The 27085-nt window shown below is 39.9% G+C and overlaps 1 protein-coding gene across 14 annotated transcripts in view; it reads left to right on the forward strand.

The window, feature by feature from the left end:
• The window catches only part of CFAP20DC (CFAP20 domain containing), a 267642-nt gene that overhangs the window by 192733 nt on the left and 47824 nt on the right, over positions 1–27085 (forward strand). For 3 of the 14 annotated variants that reach the window (XM_070359614.1, XM_070359613.1, XM_070359625.1), the window contains one exon: positions 11755–11816. The exons of 10 other annotated variants lie outside the window; for them this stretch is intronic. In XM_070359614.1, coding sequence (XP_070215715.1) covers positions 11755–11816 — 62 coding nt within the window. Of the gene's footprint in view, positions 1–11754; positions 11817–25470; positions 26887–27085 lie in introns of those variants that run through there. One more of the 14 variants, XM_070359618.1, reaches the window with a different exon arrangement.

A 27085-nucleotide genomic window follows, 5' to 3' on the forward strand; every position in this document is an offset into this window, starting at 1 on the left:
GGCACATAGAACAGGCTCAATATGTGTTTTAAAAGTATCCGTTAAATGAATGAACAAAAAGGAAGAGACTATAGCTAAACCAAGTATGGCTTGGATACAGTGGCAGAAAAAACGTTTTTGGAAGTCACCGGATTTTTGCTGACTCCTCCCTGTGTCTCTGGCCATGAGAGGCATTGCAAGTGCTTCAGCAGCTTATACTATCCTGTATGTTTATACGGTTAAAGCACTCTTAAATGCAGCCCTTCATTTTTTCTATAGACTAGCAGGCGACCTGAAGCAGGCCACAGTCTGCCTGTTTTTCAGTTGAAGTAACTAAATTCTGGACTCAAGCTTCCACACCTGCTCAGTGGTAGAGCCCAGAACAAAGCCCAGTGATTTTACTGCGTCTATTCTTCAGTACAATCCTCATGGATCTTATGGTTTAATTGAAAAGACAAGGCAGAAACATTCACAGAACAGTCTAAGAAATGTCATGGGGCAGAAGAATAAAATCATGATTATAATAATGGCAATTAGAGCTGCCATTTCTTTAAGACCTAAAAGCATTTAAGATCTCCATAGACCAAACAAACATTTACTTATAATGCTACATTCAACATCAGATCAAACATATTAAAATGTACTTTCAAATCCAGTAGTAAATATAGTTTTTTACCAGACAATTTTTGAAAGGAAATATAAAACTGTGCACCTTTGGTTCATGCTTATATAAAATTACATAAAGGTTAGTTTAAGTGTAGTTAACAGTGGATAAGCTATGTTTTAAGTATTGAGTTAAATATCAATTTTTCAGTTTTCATTTTCTATTTTAAAGTAATTTTTTTTTTTTCCGGATCTCCACCTTCTTTGTAGCTCTTAGAAATCTCAGAGGCCCTGACACTAGGCCTTGTGTTTCTTACTACTCCTTGCTGCTATCCTATGTGGTAAGCACTATTGAGTTCCCATTTTCAGATGAGAAAACAGACTCTTGAGTAGAGTGACACAGAACTAGTTTGGCATGACTCTCAATTCTAAGCTTCTAGCCTCCATGATAAGGACTTCTTGATATGTGACTTAATTGTCAACTGAGTGCTATGAATATCTAGCAGAAGTTGAGATTTCTACTCTGGAGAGAACTTCCAAATCACAGATGAGAAATACAAATTGGTTCTAAGGATTAGGGGTGGTGGGGGCAATTATATTAGTTTTTCTTTAGTGTTCTTTTTACCACCTTGACCACCGTCCAAGTTGGTCTTGCCTTATTTAGCTGTGCTTTCATTAAACTGGATGATCAAGCATACATAACACACCAAGCAACCGTGGTCCCAGAGAGTACCTACCCACCCAGAAAAACATACCCCTGTGTACTAGTTACTCAGAGTATCCTGATAGCCAGAGCTAAGAACAGAAGAGTAAGTTGCAGATTTTTGCCAATGCAATTTACAGTGGAATTGAAATACTGCCTTTCTTATAAAATATTTCTTAGCAGCCATTTAAACCATAGTAACAAAGAGAATAGTAGCCTCCTGAACAAACCCATTCTGTCATGAAGTAGCTCAGAGACCCAGCATTACAAAGGGCAAGCTGGAAAGTGATTATTCAAGACTGAAAAGGCTGAACTCTCGGTTGCCCAGGATACCATGTCCCCATCACTGTCCTGTTGTGGCAAGGGCTGAAGTCCCCATGCATCACAACTACTTCACTCTAAAAGTCTACAGCTGAAAATAACCATTGGTAATAAACTTAATAACCCCTCTATTTGACCAAATGAGAAATTGAAAACAGTCTATTTTTTTAGACAGAGAAAATAATTGAAAAAACCTACCTTTGGTATTTGTAAGATATATTTATTATTCCATCAAACTCAGTCTATTTCAATATTGAAACTATCAACAAATGGAAAATTGCATTCCTTAATGAATTCTGCATCTTGTTGCTCGTATAGAGTCTAAATAGAGCAATTTACAAGAACTACTATGGTCTTTTCTGGGAGCTCATAATTTTCTTTTTAGAAGTTGTACCAGGGCAATGAAAAAGAAGCAGTGGAAGAAGACATAACTTCATCACAGTGATATCCTGCTTTTCTTACGTCACAGTGATGGCACCATCCTCCACACTGATCCTCCACACTGACACTCAAACCAGAAATTTGAAAGACGTCCACTTCTCCCACCCCTTCATTTACCACACCCAATTGATCGTCAAATCCTGAGAATCCCCTCTCCTTTTTACCTCTTAACCCTCCCTATCTAATACCATGCTCACATCAAAAGTGGCCCAGACAGTAAAGAGTCTGCCTGCAGTGTGGGAGACCCGGGTTTGATCCCTGGGTTGGGAAAATCCCCTGGAGAAGGAAATAGCAATACAATCCAGTATTCTTGCCTGGAAAATCCCATGGATGGAGGAGCCTGGCAGGTTACAGTCCATGGGGTCTCAAAGAGTAGGACACGACTGAGTGACTTCACTTTCCTTCATCTAATACCATAGCTTTGGTATTTCATTTCTTATCCAAATTCCCTCATCAATTTCCTAATACTAAGGTGCCTGCAATCCAAGCACTATAGCGTGGTGGTTAGGAGCATAGGCTCTGAAGTCAAATCGCCAAGGTTCACATCCAAGCTGTGACCTTGTCAAACACATGGCACTGTGTCTGAGACATGATAAGCAATTAATAAATTAAGATTAGTTGTCATTATTATTCATGCTGGCTGTCTCTCTAAAGACCACATCTGATGTGATCTCATCCCTACATGAAGCCCTTTTGTAACTCCTCATTGCCTCTTTATCCTGGCATACACAGTCCCCCCACCATGATCTGAGACCTGCCCCTCTCTCCAGGATCATCTCTCACTGCTCTCCACCTTTCTCTCCATGCTTTAATCCCAGTGGTAATCCGCTAAAGGCAGTTTTACGCATCCTTGTACCTTGTACCAGTTTATCTCTTAAGACTCAGCTCCAAAGCCTTCTGTAATCCTTCTCCTGGCTCACTGAGAGAGGTAGCTTCCTTTCCGTCACAAAAGCCAGGATTATCTCCATGCTAACACTCACCGCAGCCTAGCTTGTCTGTCCCACATTAATTCATCCCACATTTTTTTTGAGTGGTACAATCTTCTGTGGATTGTGCTGGGGATACAAAAAAGTCTTTACTCACCCTAGAGATACTGTTCATACTATTCATGGGGTTCTTAAGGCAAAAATGCTGAAGTGGTTTGCCATTCCCTTCTCCAGTGGACCACATTTTGTGAGAACTCTCCACCATGACCCGTCCGCCTTGGGTGGCCCTGCACGGCATGGCTCATAGTTTCGTTGAGTTAGACAAGGCTGTGGTCCGTGTGAGTAGATTGGTTAGTTTTCTGTGAGGTGGTTTTCAGTCTGTCTGCCCTTGGCCAACATCCACTGGATCACTGAAAAAGCAAGACAGTTCCAGCAAAACATCTATTTCTGCTTTATTGACTATGCCAAAGCCTTTGACTGTGTGGATTACAATAAACTGGAAAATTCTGAAAGAGATGGAAATACCAGACCACCTGACCTGCCTCTTGAGAAATCTGTATGCAGGTCAGGAAGCAACAGTTAGAGCTGGACAGGGAACAGCAGACTGGTTCCAAATAGAAAAAGGAATATGTCAAAACTGTATATTGTCACCCTGCTTATTTAACTTCTATGCAGAGTACATCATGAGAAACACTGGGCTGGAATAAGCACAAGCTGGAATCAAGATTGCCAGGAGAAATATCAATAACCTCAAATATGCAGATGACACCACCCTTATGGCAGAAAGTGAAGAAGAACTAAAGTGCCTCTTGATGAAAGTGAAAGAGGAGAGTGAAAAAGTTGGCTTAAAGCTCAACATTCAGAAAACTAAGATCATGGCATCTGGTCCCATCACTTCATGGCAAATAAATGGAGAAACAGTGGAAACAGTGGCAGACTTTACTTTTGGGGACTCCAAAATCACTGCAGATGGTGACTGCAGCCATGAAATTAAAAGACGCTTGCTCCTTGGAAGGAAAGTTGCGACCAACCTAGAGAGCATATTCAAAAGCAGAGACATTACTTTGTCAACAAAGGTCTGTCTAGTCAAGGCTATGGTTTTTCCAGTGGTCATGTATGGATGTGAGAGTTGGACAGGAAAGCTGAGTGCCAAAGAATTAATGCTTTTAAACTGTGGTGTTGGAGAAGACTCTTGAGAGTCCCTTGGACTGCAAGGAGATCCAACCAGTCCATCCTAAAGGAGATCAGTCCTGAGTGTTCATCAGAAGGACTGATGTTGAAGCTGAAACTCTAATACTTTGGCCACCTGATGCGAAAAGCTGACTCATTTGAAAAGACCTTGATGCTGGGAGAGTGAAGGTGAGAGAAGGGGATGACAGAGGATGAGATGGTTGGATGGCATCACTGACTTAATGGACATGAGTTTGAGTAAACTCCAGGCGTTGGTGATGGACAGGGAGGCCTGGTGTGCTACGGTCCATGGGGTCACAAAGAGTTGGACATGACTGAGCAACTGAACTGAACTGAAAAGTCTTGAGATACTCACCATATTGGAGATAAACAGCTCACTGTAAGAGAGTGATAACAAGATATCATTATTATGATAACAAGAGAATGATAATAAGATAAAGAGTAATTAATAATAATTAATTAATAATTAATTCTACTTGTTGGTTTCAGGGATGTTTTCACAGAGAAGGCTGCAGGTAAGCCAGGGTTCTAGAATGAGTGTAAGCTCATCACATAAAGAGAGGAGAAAAGGAATTCCAGGTTCTGAAAAGGAGCAGAACCAATTGTCTCCTTTAACAAGATTACCTCCTCTTAGTGCCTTTTTTTCTCCATCACCTCAAACAGGACTTGAAATGAATTTTTGCTTCCCTCATAATCACTGCCCACCCACCCCTGACCCAACAACACTGCTGCTTACTCCAGCTACACTGCAGCTCACACATCATGGCCCTGCCTTTTGTCCACATTCTGTTAGCGATGCCATTACCCATACCCTCTTCTCTGCCTGGAGACCCTCCTTCCCTCTTCTATACCTTGAACACTCCTGTGTTTGAAGGCCCAACTCAAATGTCCCATCTTCATGAAACCCTTTCTCCTGCATAGAATTATTTTCTTTCTTCTCTGGCTCCCAATATCTTTGGTGATAGCACTTACCACATCAGGTAACCACTGTCATCAGCATCCCTCGAGCCTGGTTGTGAGCTCCTTGAAGGCAGGACTGTGCCGAGCACAGGGCCTAGCATGAGGTCACACTCAGTCAGCACTGGTTGTTAGTTGTTTGGTTGAGTAAATCAGTCAATAATATTAAAAGATTCCTTTTTTACTCTAAAGGTAGTTTTATCAAAATTCCAAAATAAACATCAGCTGTACTTTGCATAAATAAGTCCTGAATGATGCTGGTAGTATTTTACATTCAAGATTTAATAAATGGATATTAAATACACACAAAAAGGAAAAATCTCCCTCTAAAGAAGATTTAGGCAGGTCACATTCAGTTTGGCATCTTTACTTAATGATTTCATACACATTGCAGTCAAACCAGGAAGCCTACAGAGAGTAAAACAAGTCTTTAGTAAAGTCTGTTGTGTTTACTGCAAGCTTTGGCTTCTCAGCTTTCCTCAGCATCTGTGCAGTTCAGAGTAATATGTACTATTTAAAAAGTGTTTAGATATAATAAGTTAATCGTTTAAAAGTGTAATTAAATGTAACCATATTTCTCATAGCAAATTGGCTTTTGTAGGCATCTCTTGCTAAATAAATCAAACCTACTGAGAAATCCATTGGCATTTGACAGACAAATTTTTCGAAGTTTCTAACTTAGAACCAAATTCAATTAAAACAATACTTTTCAACTTCTGTGGAAACCAGGCTGCAAGTAATCAATTTTGGAGGGTTCTGTTAGGAGTAGCCCTCGTGAGATTTATTGAAAAACTGGGCTCTAGGCAGCCTTTGGAAGAGAGCTAGGAATTAGTTATAATGGATTCTTAAGTGAATTTTATTTTGGTGAAGGATTTTGATTGATAGGAGCATAAAGCTATGTCTTGAGGAGTGTGTGTGTGTCTGTGTGTGTATGTATATGTGGTATACGGTTCCTTTTCAGGAAGAGGAATAGCTGTTAATGGAAAAAGTGACGTCCAAAATAATTTAGACTCTGTCAGCCAACCTGGTCTCAAATCCCAGCTCTGCCTTTTGCTAGCATGATCACCTATAAACTGGGAATAGTAGAGGCCCTTCATTGTGTGGGCATGGTGGGAACTGATTGTGTACTCGGAGTGTGTGTGCTTAGTGCCTCACATAATGAGCTGACACTAACTATAATTTGCTGCTCCCCCAAAGATGCTCTCCTCAAAGGACCACTTGAGTGATCAGAAAAGATTCCTAGGATATTTTCTCTTTTTGTGACCACTGAAGGCTGTAAGGGTGGGCTGAGGTTCTAGTGTGCCTGTTTTGATGTGAGCTTAGCATTCAGACTGACCCCTCAGAGCTTGACTTAACTCATTGTTCCAGTGTTTTGTTATTTCTCTGTCCCGCCTCTAATCTAAATTGAAGAAAAGCATGCCTCATGTGATACTTTGTAAGCAGATGCCTCAAAGCCATTGTTCCTCTAAGTTATTTCCCGTGACCTAATATCAAGCACATAAGTCTCCTCAGCTTGTTTAAAAAAAAAAATCTTCGCATGCATCCATCAACGTGGCATACTGCAGAGCATAATATTTGGAGAAAAACGAGGCAAAACGCACTTAATAAAATTGCAAGCATATGGTGAAGTTCTCAGACAAGTTATTTATGGTCTTGATTAACCTTGCAACATTTTTTTGCCATTTTCATAGTTTTAACATAACAACAGAAAAATATTTCCTTTACCTTTTAACATGACAGGATTATCTTATCTCCTGTTCTTTAATTTAGCCTTCACTTCTCTCCCTTACCCCAAAACGTCTAGCAGCTTGATCATGGAAAAGCAGAGCTTCTTGTGCTCGGTGGCAGTTCATTACATCTGTGGTGTTTTCCCGACTCTAGTGCATAGCAACAGCGCCACCCAGAGGACAAGGTTCCAAGTTTCTAGGATCTGTTCCATTCCTTGGCTCATAAACGTATCAGTGTTTTACATGATGGTTGCTGGCTGCTATGTGTACAATGTGTAATATACTAGCATTTCAGGCTCTTCCTAGTTAATAGGTCTTACTTTTTTCTGATCTACAGATTCATTAACTTCTTAGCTCTCTTTGGGTATAATGAGTTTTCTTTTAATCTTCCTGAACTAAAAACAGTAAGTGGTTGATTGTGCTAAGCTGCAGATAAATCAGATGAGCAAGCTGTTCTTTATACCACTATAGAAATGATATACGAAAACTAATATTGAAGTCAGTGTAATATCTGTGCTGTCAGGAGAAAATATTAAAACGTGCGAGTTGTTCTGTGTTTAATGACTATGAAAGTCACCTCATGAAATAAACTTTTCTCGTTCTTAGAGGATTGTCTGTTTTATCTTATGTTGTCCCAAATTCAGCAGTGTGGCAAAACATTTTCTTTGATTTTAAATATATAGTTACATGTCATAAGAATGAAATCAAATGAATTTAATTTATGGTAAGGAGATAGTCCTACATATATCAAATACATGTATTTCAGGACCACTTTTTCTTCCTGCCATTAACTGAACTGAGTTTGTCATATTTGTTTTGCAAAACTTATTTACTGATTTAAGTGAACCTCTGAGCTAGATTAAGCCCTGCAGCTTACTGATTAAGAGGGAGAATGAGGAATGAGATTGGATGGGTTCAAATTATGGCCCCACTATTTCCTGACTGGCATGACCTTAGGTTAACACTCCTTTCTTCCAAATGGTCACTCCACGCTCTGGAGAACAGAAATGCTTACAGAGTCCTATTCCTCCCCCTTTAGATGCAGTTGTTAATCCTATTTCATAGAATTGTGAAAAATTGAAAAAAATGAAAAAGTGAAGTAACTCAATTGTGTCCCACTCTTTGCGACCCCACGGACTGTAGCCTACCAGACTCCTCCGTCCATGGGATCCTCCAGGTAAGACTACTGGAGTGGGTTGCCATTTCCTTCTCCAGGAGATCTTCCCAACCCAGGGATTGAACCCAGGTCTCCTGCATTGTAGGCAGATGCTTTACGTTCTGAGCCACCAGGGAAGTCCAACAAGGATTTAACACAGAGTAGGTGCTCAATAAATATCGGTTACTACTATTATTATTGTTGTCTTGGTTATTTGTAGGGCTTCCCCTGTGGCTCAGCTGGTAAAGAATCCGCAAGCAAGGCGGGAGACCAGGGTTCCATCCCTGGGTTAGGAAGATCCCCTGGAGAAGGGAAAGGCTACCCTCTCCAGTATTCTGGCCTGGAGAATTCCATGGACTGGTCATTTATAGGTGTTCATTATTATTCCTGTGCTGCTTATTGCTGAATTCCAAAATAAAAAAAAAGATCTTATTTTTTTAACTGGTGCTTTCATGGAATGTTCCCTACCTAGAAGTAGTCGAAAATGACTTACTGCTGCACATGCACAGAAACGTATCTATTCCATTTGTGGATGGGGGTGTTTGGCTTCAGACAGTTCATCTGTTACCCTGCCTCCACCCCCATCACGTTCAGAGAGCTGTTAGAAACAAGTAGGCCATTCTGATGTGTGCCGGGAAAACGAAAAGACATTATTGAAGTGAAAGCTCTGCCTTTAGAAAGCATTAAAAACAAAGTCATGGCAACTGGAATATCTTAAAGGAGTTTTTTAGCTGCGTCATTGCCATAATCCATTCCTGTCCCTGAACGTGATTATGAAATTAGAAGACATGTACATAGAGGGAACTGAGGCCACCCAATTCTGTATTGTACCCCCCTGAAAGCAAGACTTGGATCCTTCCCCAACAGAGTCATTAGCAGTTGGGGTTTATGTCAGTTTTAACAGTTGCATGTATGAGTCAGAATGCTTTACCATGATATGCTATTATTAAATTTAAATTAGCTATTGAATAAAACATGTGCAGGTAAAAAGTTCGTTTTCAGTAGTAAAAATTAAGTTAAAGAATTGGGTATTCAGACCTGGTTCCACCACCTTGCAGTTATTTTTAACTGGATTTTTAAAATTTACCTTTCTGTCTATTCATGTCAGTAGTCCTTATTACTTCAAAAAGTTTACACTGATTATTTCTCTGTTTTCTTACACTTTAAAAATCACTGAATGTGAATCTTTTCTGTTAGTATATTTTTTTTTACTCCTTGTATCATTGTGTCTGCTTTATAGAAACATGAGCAAACATGGAAGGGCAGTCTGTATCATCTAAGTGAGAACTCAGTCACAAACCAAATAGCGTTCTGTAACCATTTCTATTCTCCAGAGAGTGGAGTGAGTCATTTGGAAGAAGGGAGTTCCTGCCATTAACTGAACTGAGTTTGTCGTATTTGTTTTGCAAAACTTATTTACTGATTTAAGTGAACCTCTGAGCTAGATTAAGCCCTGCAACTTACTGATTAAGAGGGAAAATGAGGAATGAGATTGGATGGGTTCAAATTCTGGCCCCACTAGGGGCCAGAATGTAGGGACAGTATAAATGTAGGGACAGTATAAAATAGAATTAACAGCATAAAATTAGGAAAATGGAAATTTGTCTGAATAGCAGAACTGTGATACTTAGAGAGTTATTTAAATTCTTCAAAAAGTAAATAGGTGGAGATCCATTCAGTAGAGGCCTGAGTACAGCTGAAATTCTGGATGAATACTAATGAATATATTACTGGGAGTATTTCTACACCACTGTGAGTTGGTCTAGAGAACCTGTTAGGCCCTTTGCTTACTAATTCCTTTTTTGCTGTGAAATAATAAAGCCTAAATCATAGTACTAAATTTTACTTGCAGAATGCTGGAAGTCTTATTTCTCCAGTGAGATCAAATATGTCTTATGATATGTTTTTCCTTCTACTGTTCTCCCAGCTGTTTTTCTTATTACTGAAATGGTGATGTATTGATATTGGTTCAATTACCAAAGTATCTGAGCACATTTAAATTCATGGTGCATCACAGATAGGCTAACTGACTGTGATTATCAGACAGGGTGTTTGATTTAAAGAAACACTTCCAAGAGATTATTTATAAAGAAAGACGGTTTAAAGAATTCCCATCACCCATGTCATTAATATTTTAGGACCCATTAAATTAAGGAATATGTGGAAAATAAGGAATATGTGCCTTTTACCTACAGGCATCATTGCCACGCTGTTTTCTTCAGCTGGGGTCAACACTGTGGGGCCACATTATGGCTGAGAAAATCTTAACATCAACCCCATTAAGTAAGGAAAAAACAGAAGTCCTTCAAATGCAATTCAAAAATGTATACCAAATTCCAAATTGTAATGAAATGAGAATGTTGTGTTTTTTTAATTTTATTTTATTTTTAAATTTTACATAATTGTATTAGTTTTGCCAAATATCAAAATGAATCCGCCACAGGTATACATGTGTTCCCCATCCTGAACCCTCCTCCCTCCTCCCTCCCCATACCATCCCTCTGGGTCGTCCCAGTGCACTAGCCCCAAGCATCCAGTATCGTGCATCGAACCTGGACTGGCAACTCGTTTCTTACATGATATTTTACATGTTTCAATGTCATTCTCCCAAATCTTCCCACCCTCTCCCTCTCCCACAGAGTCCATAAGACTGTTCTATACATCAGTGTCTCTTTTGCTGTCTCGTACACAGGGTTATTGTTACCATCTTTCTAAATTCCATATATATGCGTTAGTATACTGTATTTATGTTTTTCCTTCTGGCTTACTTCACTCTGTATAATAGGCTCCAGTTTCATCCACCCCATTAGAACTGATTCAAATGTATTCTTTTTAATGGCTGAGTAATACTCCATTGTGTATATGTACCACAGCTTTCTTTGGTTTTCATATTAGAATTACATGGTTGCTAACCACATAAAAGAAATACTTTGAGGAGATGTTCAAAAAGAATTCTATCAGATATAATGGAATTTTCTCCCTTTATAGAACAAAGGAAAAACATCGAGTTGCGTTGGAGGCAAGTGTTTAAGGCTTACATGAAATGTAGTTGTTTAGCGATGTTTTGAAAAAGTAGTAACTTAAAGATTTCTTATGGAGGAGAAAATTCCGATTTCATATTTTTGTTGAATATTGGTATCAGTCAGTTCTTTCGGTTCTGTGATTAATGCTTGAGGTTCTATTATGCTAGGGGAAACTGACTGCCTTGACCTAAGATTTATATGTGCAGTTCCAAAAATGAAAGTAGCCATTGTCCTTGCAAATTTAGTAACATTGGGATATAAATATATGTATATGCTGTATCTAATAATGAAAATAGATATTATCCTTGCAAATTTAATAACATTGAGATATAAATATATGTATATTCCATATCTCTGAGTCTCCAGTCTATTGCTGATATTTGCTCTGCAGCATTAGTTCCAGGAGACATTTGGTTTTTTTACACTGTTAACAAAGGAGCAACCTTTGTTAGCAGTGTAAAAACTCCACAAAGAGGAGAATTCCACACATGAACTTTAATTACACCATAGATGCTGTCTAATCCAGTGACTGGCCATTAAAATAACCTCTGCTTTCCCTCATATACCACTTTGTTACTTCCTGGATCTCCCAAACAACCTTCAACTCTTCATAAAATAAACCTTCTTGCGGGTTGTTTCTCAGGAAAAAAATTAAAGTAGTGAGAGTGCATGATACATAAAGAGCATTATGCTGATTAGTGTCTCAGAAATGTTTTGTCTTTTACAGCCTGTCAACCAGGGCCGTCACTATCAGAAAGAAATGAACCCACCTTCTCCTTCTAACCCCCGGTAAGAATCATTAATAAGCTAAATTTATTTTTTTTTAATTTAAATTTATTTATCTTAATTGGAGGCTAATTACTTTACAGTATTGTATTGGTTTTGCCATACATCAACATGAATCCACCATGGGTGATTATTTAGGGATTGACTGTCCATTTTTCTTGGTTTCTTAAAATTGTTTTCCAAACTTCTGAAGAGCTTGCAAAGTTGGCTTTTGTTAGAAGTTTAGTTTAGTCTACTCTTCTTAATCAAACTCTGTTGTCATGGCTAATAGTATAACTAGATTTATATGGCACTTCTGCCTTTTACTAGCTGGGGGACTTTGAGAAAGTCCTTTAAGTCAAAGTAATTCAGGCATAATAATTACCTCAGTTGTATTTTGAGAATATATGAAAAATCCTTAGCACATTTCCTGGCAACATAACAAACTCTCTTTAAGTGTTCATTTACTCAGTATTATTCTATTTGCATGGATATTTCATCTTAATAGGTACTTGATGTTCAGTGCATTTTAGACATAAATCTTTGTATCACCTGATGCTTTTACGTTCATCAAGATAGCTTATATGAGTTCAAATGGCTGTTCTCTTTTTCATAATTTCAAAGTTCATAATCTCAAAATAATTTCATTATTTCAAAAATGTCATTGATACAAGTCATTTGTCAATATAGAAGAACCTTATTTTATTAGGCTCATTAGAGATAAGTGTATCTAAATTCAAGTTTTGAAATATATGTAATATTATATGGGTTTTTAAAAATAATTAAATAAACTATTGACAGTTTATCCATATAATTCAATATCACTTTATTACTGTTTATTAAATACTAGGAATTTACTGAAAACCACCCTCAGCATCTTAGTTATTACAGTACAACTCATTATCTAAATGCTTCTCATTATCAAGCTCTCTCATCTGAGTGAAACAGACAGGAAGGATTTGTTAAATAAGAATACAGGGCTGTACCCTGGAAGCCAAGGGCAGCCAGGCCTCAGGAGGGATCTGTATAGGGAACTAGAAAGCAGAGAGGCAGGTAGGCAGTATCCTACACCCCATCTCTGTTTACTTCTTCCTATCTGCTCCATTCTTCCAAGCACCAGCTTTCTTTACTTCTCAGTCACATATGGCTATCTTGAGTTTACATATTACAGTTCAGAATAATGCTGAGGCTGACAGTCTATGCCTGAATCGCAGTTCCTCCTTTCCTGGAGAAAGAATATGGTTGGCCTAGCTTGGGCCAAGTATTCACTTCTGGTCCAATCAGCAATGAAGAACCAACCAACCAAGCCATGTCAAACTAACATGGCTACCAGAAAACCATCTACATGTTTTACAGGACTTTTAATGGAGCCCAGAATGTTCATAAGTATTCTTTATTAGTAATCTCTTCTAAGTGTTTCTGGTTGTCTATATACTCAATCTGTCTTTCTTGCATGTTACCTAGTAGGCAGAATTGTCACTATCATAAATAGATATAATAAGGAGTTGAAAATTGAGACTGTAATTTCAGTGTATATAGAAGGATGTTTATTCTTCAGAATAGTTCTCTCTTGATATGTGAATATGTCTTTCCTAATTTGCAGCTCATCTAGATTTGACCAATAGACTATCTCTATATGAATAAACTTTCAAGATAGTTGGAAGTCTAAGTGAAGTCGCTCAGTAGTGTCCAACTCTTTGCAACCCCGTGGACAGTAGCCTACTAGGCTTTGTGGTCCATGGGATTTTCCAGGCAAGAATACTGGAGTGGGCTGCCATTTCCTTCTCTAGGGGATCTTTCCAACGCAGGGATCGAACCCTGGTCTCCTGCATTGCAGACAGACGCTTTACCATCTGAGCCACTAGGGAAACCCTAACTTTGGTCCAAATTATAATAGAACTTGTAAGCTGAGTAAATGAACATGATAGAAAGTTATGTTAGAAAGTGGAGCATTTTGTTTCAGTGAAAGGAAAACAGGGGCTTAGTTTTCATCCTACCTCTGCTACTAACCCAGTGTATGATCTCAGGCGAGCCTCTCAACCTGTTCAGACCTCATCTGATAACAAGAACACCCTCATGTGTAAAGGAAAGGATTTCAGTTACAAATTATCTGTGGTTACTTCCAGATTTATGAGTCTGTGACTTTGATGGGACTCATTATAGACTTTCCATATGAAAACCAGTTTTACTATTAAAGGGAACAGTGCCCTGTATAGGAAACATACTTCATAATGTTGAATATATTAATTAATGTTTAGGTGTGGTAGTGTATGATTTTAAATATCTCTTTTAAAATTTGATTCCCAAAAATAGAATATAAGAAAATTCACCAACTAAACAGACAGCATATTTCATTTAACCAATTAAATGTTTGTTCATTTAGGAAAAATTAATTACACTTTTGCATAATAAAACTAAAAGTCAAATTTCAAAGCAAAAAATCAAATGCCACCAATCCCATTTTCCAGCAGGTTATTCACCAGTCCTAGAAAATTATATAGCTGTTCAGAAAGCCTACAGATTACATGGCTTAATTCTTTGCTCGTAAATGAATCCAGTAGCTTGGAGAATTGGCAAAAAGGCATTATTGGGCCATAAATAAAGAAGATGATAAAATTATGAGGTCAGCATGCTGCTGCTGCTAAGTCGCATCAGTCGTGTCCGACTCTGTGCAACTGCATAGACAGCAGCCCACCAGGCTCCCCCGTCATTTCCTTCTCCAGTGCATGAAAGTGAAAAGTGAAAGTGAAGTTGCTCAGTAGTGTCTGACTCTTTGCGAACCCATGGACTGCAGCCCACCAGGCTCCTCCATCCATGGGATTTTCCAGGCAAGAGTACTAGAGTGGGTTGCCATTGCCTTCTCCGAAGCAATGATTCTTAAGATTCATCTTTATTATATTCCTTATAAGTATCCCATGCTTTAGACCCTAAAACACCGAACTTTAAAGTTAAAATTTAAAGTTAAAAGATACTGATAATGACTACTGAAAAACTAAGAAATGGAAAGATAAGTCTCTGAGTCTGCCCCCTTAGATACACAAGCATGTAGCTTGAATCTTGAAAGCTTGGTATGCAGAGGCTCTGAACAATACGTGAGAAGCAGGTAGGCCCTTCACTTCCTGAATTAAGTGCTGTTGTGATCAAAATAATACAAACATAGTGGGGATGGGGAACGTGTGTCTGTGCAGGCCACCAAGAGAAGCATGTGATGGTGCCCTTTGGGAGGTAAAATGGCCACATTAGTTTCAGTGAAATATCTGCAACTACTCCAGAGACTTAACATCATATGTACTCATACCCACATGAGTCAACTTTCAGTTAGCTTTACTAATGTAACAGAATAACCAATATCCCTAAAGTCTTTTATTTACTTTTTATCCTGGAAAGACTTTTATTTCTGTACCATATTTACCTTCTTAGTTTTATGTGTTGATGAGTAAAATTAAAGATAGTATGCAGTCCACAAATCAGACAAATTTGTGTTTTGAAAAGTAATCTCTAGGGTTAAAATGGCTAAAACACTGCATATATTCATATATTGGTTTCCTCTAAATAAAGCGTTCACTTGCACTCATAGGGCAGTGCTTGACATTGGATGCTGTGGGATAAAATGGTAATCCTTTCCTGAAACGTTTACAGTCTAGGGACTGAAATACACATGGTTCACCTCATCTCTTTGTGTGTTTAGATTTGCAGAAGTCACTCTCCCTTGCTTTGGTAGGCGTGAGGGGAGTGATATTTTCCATTATTTTTGCCTAACATACCAATTGATACTTAGCATCTCAGTTGCTGGGGCCCTTGCCTCCTTTGTTCACCCACACTGTCTCTTGGGGCACTGACAGCCTGTTATGACAAGATGCAGAAATGGCTAACATAATCTAATACAATTTACAGGAGTGTTGGGTAGGAGGAAACAATTTCACAGTTCATTCATATTGAGAAATGTTTCCTAGCATGTAAACTTACATGCTGCCATACTGAGCAAAATGGATGCTGTTCACAGTCTTCAGTCATTTATTTTAATATGCCGTCTATTGGTTTGTAGGGTTTAGAGCTGTCCCTCAGGCACATCTATTTATGTGTTTATGTAGATTCTTCAGAACAACTCGAGATATTTTTGTTCAGGGACGGGTTTTATAAAGTAAGCTGTGATTACATTCTGGTTGTCTGTTCATATGGATGGAGTCAATAACCAGTGTTTCGTTTCAAATGATGATCACATTTGCTGTTTTTACAAGTCATAAGAAAATTAAAGAGGAGGGAAGGTAGTCAAAGGCTCTGTAAGGTCTCAAATGTTTATAGAAATAAACAATATGGAAAATAATTCTAGACTGCGCAAATAGTCATGAATGGCATGGTTTTCTTTCTAAAGTGTTTGCTTTATGATTTAGCATTTATCCATAGTTTTCAAAATGTCATTGCAGATTGTGTTAGGGCTTGAATCCCTTGCAGCCTTGCCACATGTTTGTGTGATATGAATGTACTTATAACTATAATTATCTGATAAATCCCTGCAGACTTTGACAGATGATTAATAACTGCTGACCTCAGTTCATGCTGGCTCAGCTGGCCTGACTGAGGCAAGCTGGCCTGGCACTGTAACCTACAGGCGCTGCTCTGGGCTGACCACAATGGCTTCATTTTTCTTTTCTCTCCAATTGTCGGGACTCCGCCTGGTGAGCTTCTCTTCTCGTGCTTAAGGTTTTTTCCCCCCACCAACACAAGAGAGAGAAAATGTATAATAAATAAATAAAATTAAATACAGAACTTAAATGTCATGTTTCTCTTTAAATGATTAAGTTTGAATCATTTTAAAACAAGTCATATTGGAATATTCCTCCTTAGACCAAAGCACCACAGAGGATTTCCTGATTAACTGTGCACACAGTTTCTCTAAATGTAATGTCATTGCTTTTTTCTTACTATCTGTATTTTGGCATTAAATCTTTTTTGCTTTATTTTGGTTTTATCACCACAATATTTTATTATGAAAAAAATGACATGTACAGCAAATTTTACAGGTAGCAGTCATATGTCCTCACCTAGAGCCTACAATTAGTATTTTATTGAAATTTTTAATCACCTATCTACTCTTATGTCCATCCACCAATCCACATAAGTTTTGATCCATTTCAAAATAAAGTATAGATACCAGGACATTCTTTCAAGCATTTCTGTAGTTTAGTGAAGTCAGACAGACCCAAATTTGAAAGCACTTGGCTTCTATCAACTTAAATTTTCTTATCTCTACATCAATGACATTGAGTGTTTGTTTACTCTTTCATAAATTACTTTATGAAATACTCAGATAATGCTTTCTGTGTGCAACTCAAAAATGTTGTCTTACTTCATCCCAGCAACAATCCAATGAGGTGAATTGTTATTAACCCCCCTGTACAGATGCGGTTTCAAGAAGTTAATGAGCTCACTGAAAGTCACCCTGTCAACAAATGTCATTGCTGAGAGCTGATTTCAGACTCCTTGACTTTGGTATCTACACTTTTAGCCACTACACTATGCTGCCTCCCACAGCACATACTTTAGCATTAAATCTTAATGATTTGTTTATAAAACCAAAGGCATCGTTTTTACTTTCATCATTTCTCTCGATAGGTTTACCTAGGAAAAGCTATCAATATTAGTGCCCCTCATTTCATAATCCCCTTCCCACAAATTCACACCTGCTTCTTTCAAGGGGGTGACTCTCCATACTGGGGGTCCCTTGGTGGCTCAGATTCTGGTAAAGACTCTGCCTGCATTGCAGGAGACCAGGTTCAATCCCTGAGTCAGGAAGATCTCCTGGAGAAGGAAATGGCTCCCCACTCCAGTATTCTTGGCTGAGAAGTCCCTTGGACAGAGGAGCCTGGAGGGCTACAGTCCATGGGGTTGCAAAGAGACAGGATTAAGCTACTAACACTTTCACTTTCACTCTGCATACTCTGAACCCTGGATCTGAGTTCAGCTCCTTGACTGAGGAGCCGTCGCGGTGTTCCCCGATGCCGTGGGGATGGGGTGGTGCCTCTCCTCCCTGTGGTGCTCAGCACAGCCTGACGGGGTAAGGGCTCCATCACAATGTACACTGAGGGAGGGAACAGAGAGGCATGCCCAGATGCCATGAAGAGATGAAATTCTGCATCCTGAATGTTAGCCAGTTATGTTTCAAATATTTTCCCTCATCCTTACAAGAGTTGCCCACTTCCCTTTCTGCAAATAGAAGGACAGTGGCATTGCTTTATTTACTCTCAGGATAAAATTGGGTTTTTGTGAAAGGCTCTTGTTTGGACAAAGTTTAATTTTCATGCATGTTCCACTCCCTGCCAACCTGGAGAGCCATAGACAGTGATAACCATTAGAATGGCCCTAATCTTTAATATATAAAGTATATATAAAGTATTATTTATACTGTATCTTTAATAGTAGTTTCCAATACCTTCTATATTCTAATGACTTTCAAAATTATATGTCCAATCCTGCCTCGCCTCTGAATTCCAGACTCATCTGTCCAAGCTGCCAATTTGACAGATGTCCAATCCACTGAGATCTCTAATGCGTACCTCAAATCCATTGCAAAACATAACTTTGTTTTCTTTACCTCTGCACATCTGTTCTTTCTTCTCTTTTCTCCATCTCAAAAATGCCACCTTCATCCCCCTTTTACTCAAGCCAGAAACCAAGAGCAATACCTGGTTTCTCTCTCTAACCCCATGTTCAGCCTCAGCAAGTAGTACTGGTACTGCCTCCAATCATAGTATATGCCAGATGTAGCCACTGCCCTCTTGTTACTGCTACAGTTGTTGCCCAAATAGCCGTCATCTCTCACCTGGACAAACTCTCACCTGGACAGATACCATTGCTTCCTACCTGCTTTCTCTGCTCCTTTGGCCCCTTTGTTTCACTCAGCAACCAGTGTGGTGCTGCTACCCCTAAAATGGACTGAAGCTTCCCCCAGTGTAAAACTTCCCGAAGGTGTCCCTTTACTTTTTGGGTCGGGTCGTCTCCTTCTCCTGAATGCCCGTCACTCACACTGTGTTTCCTGCCATCATGTACCTTGACTCAAATGCCACAGTCCTGCCTCTTTCTCTCAGATACTCCAGACTTGGTTTCACCATAAGAGCTTTGCATGAGATGGCCTCTGCACCTGGTGTTCCCTAGCCTAGAAGGGCCATAGCCTCTTCCTGTCATTCAGGTCTCCATCTAAGTTTCAACTCTTCAGAGGCCCCCTTTCTAAACACCTAACCCAAAGTAGCCCCAGGAAGCCTCATTACAGTCTGTTTTTGTTTTCACTATAGTACATTTCACTACCTGATACCACTTACTTACTTGTTGCTTATTGCACACAGACACACACACATTCACGCCCCTCGAGAATATGCTAGAATGTAAACTACATGAGCATAGGGCCTATATCTTTCTTGCTCACTGTATCCCTAGCTCTTGAAACAGTGCCAAGCACAGAGGAGACTCTTAGGAATTGCTGAATTCACTGAATCTCACCTCACAGAAATGACTTCCCCCCCCCATCTCTCTACACTAGCTACATCACTGAACACTTAACTGCTAGCTGGAACCCAGGAGCACCTATATACTTTTCTCTCCTGAAGGAGTCTGGAGTTACTTGTAACAAATGAAATCTCTCTCATGAATTTTTTTAAAATTTATTTATTTTTAATTGAGGGATAATTGCTTTACAATATTGTGTTGGTTTCTGCTATGTATCAACATGAATCAACCATAGGTAGACATATGCCCCCTCCCTCTTGATCATGAGTTGTTTTAAATGATCCCTTAGGAGAAGGCAATGGCACCCCACTCCAGTACTCTTGCCTGGAAAATCCCATGGACGGAGGAGCCTGGTAGGCTGCAGTCCATGGGGTCGCTAGGAGTCGGACACGACTGAGCGACTTCACTTTCACTTTCCACTTTCATGCATTGGAGAAGGAAATGGCAACCCACTCCAGTGTTCTTGCCTGGAGAATCCCAGGGACGGCGGAGCCTGGTGGGCTGCCGTCCATGGGGTTGCACAGAGTCGGACACGACTGAAGTGACTTAGCAGCAGCAGCCCATCTTATAGAGAGTGCCAGTGGCTAGAAACCTGCTTGGGTTGGCACTTCTGTAGAATGTGTGTTTAAAGCTTCACCAATGAACAGAATCTGGATAGGCAAATGGAAAAGAAGGGGAAAAAAATATACGTGTATATGGCGGGGGCGGTTGGGGGACAAATCTGAGCCTGTGGTACAGGTACACTATTAACTTAAGTGACTCCCTACCCCTCATGCTTCTGGAGGGGTCTTTGGTTCACTGGTCTAACCTTCACAGCAGACTTTAAAAACACCTGTACAGAGAGACTTAGCTGGGCCCCTTTCCTCCTCGGTCTACAGCAATGGCCAGGCTCAGAATGGTGTCTCTAGCCCTACCCCAGTGAAGACCTGAGCCAAAGGCACCCTCGGTAACAAATGGAATCACTGGGGAATCATCCTGTGTCTCCCTGCTGACCACTCTGAAGCTAGAACCATGCCCTACTCAATTGTAGGGCCACCATTCCCCTTGTGTTTCAGAGGGCTGAGCATTTCACCAGCAGGGCTGGACAGGCGTTCCCTGTCCCGTCACTTTTCCTTCCTCCTCTGCTCTTTTCATTTGGCCTGCCCAGCCTACTTTCAGGCCTGGTTTGGTCATTTATTCTACCAGAGCCTGTTAACTCGAGTGCATACCTGCTCAAATCACCCTGCTCCAGGCCCTAACTGGCTGTCACCCCAGAGGACTGGGCACCACCCCTGCCACTGGACCCATATTTCTTTTTCTTCACTCTCTCCACTTGTCCTTTGTAGCCCTGCCTTCCTGGGCACCCACCAGTCCTCCTTCAGCTTCTCAGTTGAGATGCCTGCGTGCTCTCTGACCATGTCTCTCGGGCTGCTGCTGCTGCTGCTGCTAAGTTGCTTTAGTTGTGTCCAACTCTGTGGGACCCCATAGACAGCAGCCCACCAAGGCTCCCCCGTCCCTGGGATTCTCCAGGCAAGAACACTGGAGTGGGTTGCCATTTCCTTCTCCAATGCAGGAAAGTGAAAAGTGAAAGTGAAGTCGCTCAGTCATGTCCAACTCTTAGCAACACCATGGACTGCAGCCTACCAGGCTCCTCCATCCATGGGATTTTCCAGGCAAGAGTACTGGAGTGGGGTGCCATTGCCTTCTCCTCTCTCGGGCTACTAGGGCTTAACTCTTCAACCTGAGTCTCCTAATTTTCCAGCTGTACTCCAAGAAAGTCTTAAGCCATTAGGGCTGGGGAAGTACTCGTTGAATATTTTAGGTATTTTTATGTTTTCCAGAATTACAAATTCACAAAACCCTTTTCCGCAAGAGTTTCCGAACAACGTATTACATCTTCCCCTCCCACCTCCCCAAAACTTCTACATCCCTGAAAAATTTTAAGATCCCTGAAGAATCTTAGCACTTTTAACTGTAAAAAATGTGGGGTTCTGCAATTACCCAGGCGTACCCAGTCACCATTATCCATCCAGATGATGAACTCAGAGTACCTCTGGCCCAGGGCCAGTGTAAAGAAGGTAATTACTAAAGGAATTATTTACCATTCCAACATTTTACAGTTTCAGCTTTTAATTAAAAGATTCAGATTCCTCTTCTAGAGTAATGAGCACCTTTTAAAAAATCGAAGTGCTAATTCCAGTTTATAACATTCACCTGTATTCTGTCTGAGGGAAAGAAGAGAGGAATACAGGCTGAGATTCAGGATAATGATGTGAACCTAAGACACGGAAGACCATGACTTTGGTTAAATATCTATGGCCAGTCGCGTCCATAGACTCTGCCTTACCATTCACTTTGTTACCTCACCCAGAATAGCTCCCCTGGCTATTAAACAAGCAATCACTGTAACAGGTAACAACTGAAAGTGTGCTGCAGTTCATACCTCAGGATGAAGTAACATTCAGTGAGTATTTTTGAAGCACCCACTGTGTGCAGAGCACCATGGAGCGATGACTTTAATATTCCCTTCGTGAGTTTGTGGCCTCCCAGGACTGGCAGTCTGTGCCCTGCCTGTCATCACAGCAGACGGTGACTGCTTTAAGAAAGTTGCCTTGGAGTTTGGGAGCCTTGTCCATACCTGGCACATAGAAATGATAGCTTTTTCCAAACCTGTTGTTGTTGTTCAGTTGCTGAGTCATGTCCAGCTCTGTGACCCCACAGACTGCATCACGTCAGACTTCCCTGTCATTCACCATCTCCTGGAGTTTGCTCAGACTCGTGTCCATTGAGTTGATGATGCCATCCAACTATCTCATTCTCTGTCACCCCTTCTCCTGCTGCCCTCAATCTTTCCCAGCATCAGGGTCTTTTCCAGTGAATCAGCTCTTCTCATCGAGTGGCCATAGTATTGGTGCTTCAGCATTAATCATCCAATGAATATTCAGGGTCGATTTCCTTTAGGAGTACCCATTCACAAACAGCTTTTGTTGGCAGTTGGTTTTACTTCTTCCCTTTAATTCTTTTATTTCTCTTGTTAACCAAAAACATTACTGATTAACGTTAGAGTACATAATTTTTCACTCTAGCAATATATTATGTTTACCAGACTTTACAGCTTCATATTTTGCTGTTCATTATCTCATAAAAACCTACTCAGTATAATAAATATCATACAAGTCAAATGTCCAACCTATTTAAAATTACTTGAAGGAGAAAAGGCAAGCGACTTTTAGCTGGATTTGATTGAATTAACACTAACATTATTGTTCTATTGACTCTTTCTTGTCCATTGATTTTTAAAAGCCTTCAGCTCCCTTGCTATTCGTTAAGACAAATCAGATGTAATTTCGTGCTTAGGACAAGAAAATGCTGATGGGTGTTGGGTGTATGCATGGAAGAAAATTACATATGTGCTGAAACAAGAACGTATATATGTGCTGGAACAAGAGTGGTTAGAAGGCAGTTTCTCATATTTTGTGGTAAACAACTTGGCTTTTAACTTTTGAGGGTAACAATAGTGACCTTTGTTTTATTATGTGAAAACTGGGATTAGTAAGAACTGAAGCTAAATGGTTACTTGTAGATAATGACCTTTATCACTTATTTGAGATGAGGAAACTAGCTAGAATTATACATATTCTCATATTTTCCAATTCTTGTGTGTATATGTGTATGTGCTCAGTCATGTCCAGCTCTGCAACCCCATGGAATGTAGCCCACTAGACTCCTCTATCAGTGGAATTTTCCAGGGAAGAATACTGTAGCAGGTTGCCATTTCCTTCTTCAGGAGATCTTCCCAGCCCAGGGACTGAACCTGTGTCTCTTATGTCTCCTGTGTTGTCAGGTGTCTTCTTTACCAGCTAAGCCAACAGGGAAGCCCTTTTCAGTTCCTAATTCTCTATATTTGTAGAATGTATAGACTAATAAGCAACTGAATTAAAGCAAGAAATGAAGGGAGGGTAAAATATCTTCTGTTGAATTAATAGTGAACAATTTTTAAGCATCAGAGCCATTTGTATTATTGAAATAACAAAGAACAGGAAACCTGAGATCTAGCCTGGCCTGATGTCAATTCCAAAGAAAAGCAGGGAAAGATAAGAAAGCCTTCCTCAGTGATCAATGCAAAGAAATAGAGGAAAACAATAGAATGGGAAAGACTAGAGATCTCTTCAAGAAAATTAGAGATACCAAGGGAACATTTCATGCAAAGATGGGCACAATTATGCACAAAAAAGTATGGACCTAACAGAAGCAGAAGATATTAAGACGAGGTGATAAGAATACACAGAAGAACTGTACAAAAAAGATCTTCATGACCCAGGTAACCACGATGGTGTGATCACTCACCTAGAGCCAGACATCCTGGAATGCGAAGTCAAGTGGGCCTTAGGAAGCAATACTATGAACAAAGCTAATGGAGGTGATGGAATTCCAGGTGAGCTATTTCAAATCCTGGAAGATGATGCTGTGAAAGTGCTGCACTCAATATGCCAGCAAATTTGGAAAACTCAGCATTGGCCACAGGACTGGAAAAGGTCAGTTTTCATTCATTTTCATTCCAATGCCAAAGAATGCTCAAACTACCACACAATTGCACTCATCTCACACGCTAGCAAAGTAATGCTCAAAATTATCCAACCCAGGCTTCAGCAATACATGAACCGTGAACTTCCAGATGTTCAAACTGGAATTTAGAGAAAGCAGAGGAGCAAGACATCAAATTGCCAACATCCACTAGATCATCAGAAAAGCACAAGAGTTCAAGAAAAACATCTATTTCTGTTTTATTGACTATGCCAAAGCCTTTGACTGTGGATCACAGCAAACTATAGAAAATTCTTAAAGAGAAGGGAACACCAGATCACCTGAGCTGCCTCCTGAGAAATCTGTATGCAGTTTAGGAAACAAGTTAGAACTGGACATGGAACAACAGACTGGTTCCAAATTGGGAAAGGAGTACGTCAAGGCTGTATATTGTCACCCTGCTTATTCAGCTTATATGCAGAGTACATCATGAGCGATGCCGGGCTGGATGAAGCACAAGCTGGAATCAAGATTGCCAGGAGAAATATCAATAACCTCAGCTATGCAGATGACACCACCCTTATGGCAGAAAGTGAAGAATTGAAGAGCCTCTTTTTTTTTTTTTTTTTAAACTTTACAATATTGTATTAGTTTTGCCAAATATCGAAATGAATCCACCACAGGTATACCCGAGTTCCCCATCCTGAACCCTCCACCCTCCTCCCTCCCCTCCCCTCCCTCTGGGTCGTCCCAGTGCACCAGCCCCAAGCATCCAGTACCGTGTATCGAACCTGGACTGGCGACTCATTTCATACATGATATTATACATGCTTCAATGCTATTCTCCCAAATCTCCCCACCCTCTCCCTCTCCCACAGAGTCCATAAGACTGATCTATACATCGGTGTCTCTTTTGCTGTCTCATACACAGGGTTATTGTTACCATCTTTCTAAATTCCATATATATGCATTAGTATACTGTATTGGTGTTTTTCTTTCTGGCTTACTTCACTCTGTATAATAGGTTCCAGTTTCATCCATCTCATTAGAACTGATTCAAATGTATTCTTTTTAATGGCTGAGTAATACTCCATTGTGTATATGTACCACAGCTTTCTTATCCATTCATCTGCTGATGGGCATCTAGGTTGCTTCCATGTCCTGGCTATTATAAACAGTGCTGCGATGAACATTGGGGTACACGTGTCTCTTTCCCTTCTGGTTTCCTCAGTGTGTATGCCCAGCAGTGGGATTGCTGGGTCATAAGGCAGTTCTATTTCTAGTTTTTTAAGGAATCTCCACCCTGTTCTCCATAGTGGCTGTACTAGTTTGCATTCCCACCAACAGTGTAAGAGAGTTCCCTTTTCTCCACACCCTCTCCAGCATTTATTGGTTGTAGACTTATGGATTGCAGCCATTCTGACTGGCGTGAAATGGTACCTCATAGTGGTTTTGATTTGCATTTCTCTGATAATGAGTGATGTTGAGCATCTTTTCATGTGTTTGTTAGCCATCTGTATGTCTTCTTTGGAGAAATGTCTATTTAGTTCTTTGGCCCATTTTTTGATTGGGTCATTTATTTTTCTGGAGTTGAGCTATAGGAGTTGCTTGTATATTTTTGAGATTAGTTGTTTGTCCGTTGCTTCATTTGCTATTATTTTCTCCCATTCCGAAGGCTGCCTCTTGATATAAGTGAAAGAGGAGAGTGAAAAAGTTGGTGAGAAATAGATGAAAAAGCACCAAAGAATAGATGCTTTTGAACTGTGGTATTGGAGAAGACTCTTGGGAATCCCTTGGACTGCAAGAAGATACAACCAGCCCATCCTAAAGGAAATCTGTCCTGAGTATTCCTTGGAAGGACTGATGTTGAACCTGAAGCTCCAATACTTTGGCCACCTGATGCAAAGAACTGACTCACTTGAAAAGACCCTGATGCTGGGAAAGATTGAAGGCAGGAGGAGAAGGGTATGACAGAGGATGAGATGGTTGACTGGCATCACTGATGCGATGAACATGAGTTTGAATAAGCTCCAGGAGTTGGTGATCGACAGGGAGGCCTGGCGTGCTGCGATTCATGGGATTGCAAAGAGTTGGACATGACTGAGCAACTGAACTGAACTGAACTGATGTCAATGAAAATCATGATAAAAATGAAGGTCTCATTTTCAATAAAATCTGTGTAGCTTTCAATTAAACAGTGATGTTTGTGCTAATGAAACCCTGTCTTTGAAGGGGGCAATTCATCCTTAAACTACTGGATGTATGGCCTTTTCTTCCTTCCTTCCTTTTTTCCCCCTGTGATATCTTTCTCTGTACATCACAGGTTTGGAGATGGAAAGTGAGAATCTATTCACTGGCCACTAGCGTTGCAAGAAAATTCCATTTTGGTCAGTACTTTAACTTAGTGAAGGGTGCAGTTACTTTGTATTTTACCATTTGCCCTCTTCTGACCTCTTTCACAGTACTTTTATTGAAACCTGAAATTGCCTGCCTTTTGGAAATACTAGTAAGTCACATTAAGAGTCCAGAAAGTTTTAGTTTCTTCTGCTGAAATAATAGAAGAAATGGGAAACAAACAAGAACAACCACCATGTGACATTCTCTCAATTTGCTTGTAATCTTCTAAATTTCAGTGCTAGCAAAAAAGAAAGATGCAGCAAGGCATACAGTAAATGAAGATATTATGTATTAGAGAAGGAATGAATCTGTCACTTTGACGGATTGTAAGGCAAAGAGCAGATTAACAGATTACTCATAGTCAGAAGGCAGCTCAGCGTGAAAAATGTGCAGGAAATGATAAGTGTGGGTTTGTGCTGATTTAATGATATTTTTAAACTACAATAACACTCTGGTAGTATAATATAATAAAGCACTTTCCTTGCATTTTTAAATCATCAACATATTTCCAGTTTGACCTTAAAAACATTTTGAACTGTTCTCTATTAAAATATGTAGCTTTCAAATTAGAAAAAAAAAAATACCATCTAAAATATCACAGCAACAGCCTTACAGGAAATATTATTGGCTTTTAAAATCAGTTCTTTCTTAAACTAGCATTTGTAATGCAAATTTTAATTATGTTTTAAGCACACTAACACCACATGCCCTTTCTCTTTGGGCATTTAAATCACTTAACAACAAATTGTTTTCTTCTAACAGCCATTTCCAGTGAAACACTTTGTAGATGCCACTACCAAGTGTGGCCTTCGTATTTTCATTGCAGGTTTTTAGTTCTGCGATTAAGATCATGACGTACTTATGAATAAACCTATTAATTTGTCCACAGATAG

This window comes from Bos mutus, chromosome 22 (genome assembly GCF_027580195.1).
Source record: "Bos mutus isolate GX-2022 chromosome 22, NWIPB_WYAK_1.1, whole genome shotgun sequence".
In the NCBI taxonomy this organism is placed as follows: Eukaryota; Metazoa; Chordata; class Mammalia; order Artiodactyla; family Bovidae; genus Bos; species Bos mutus.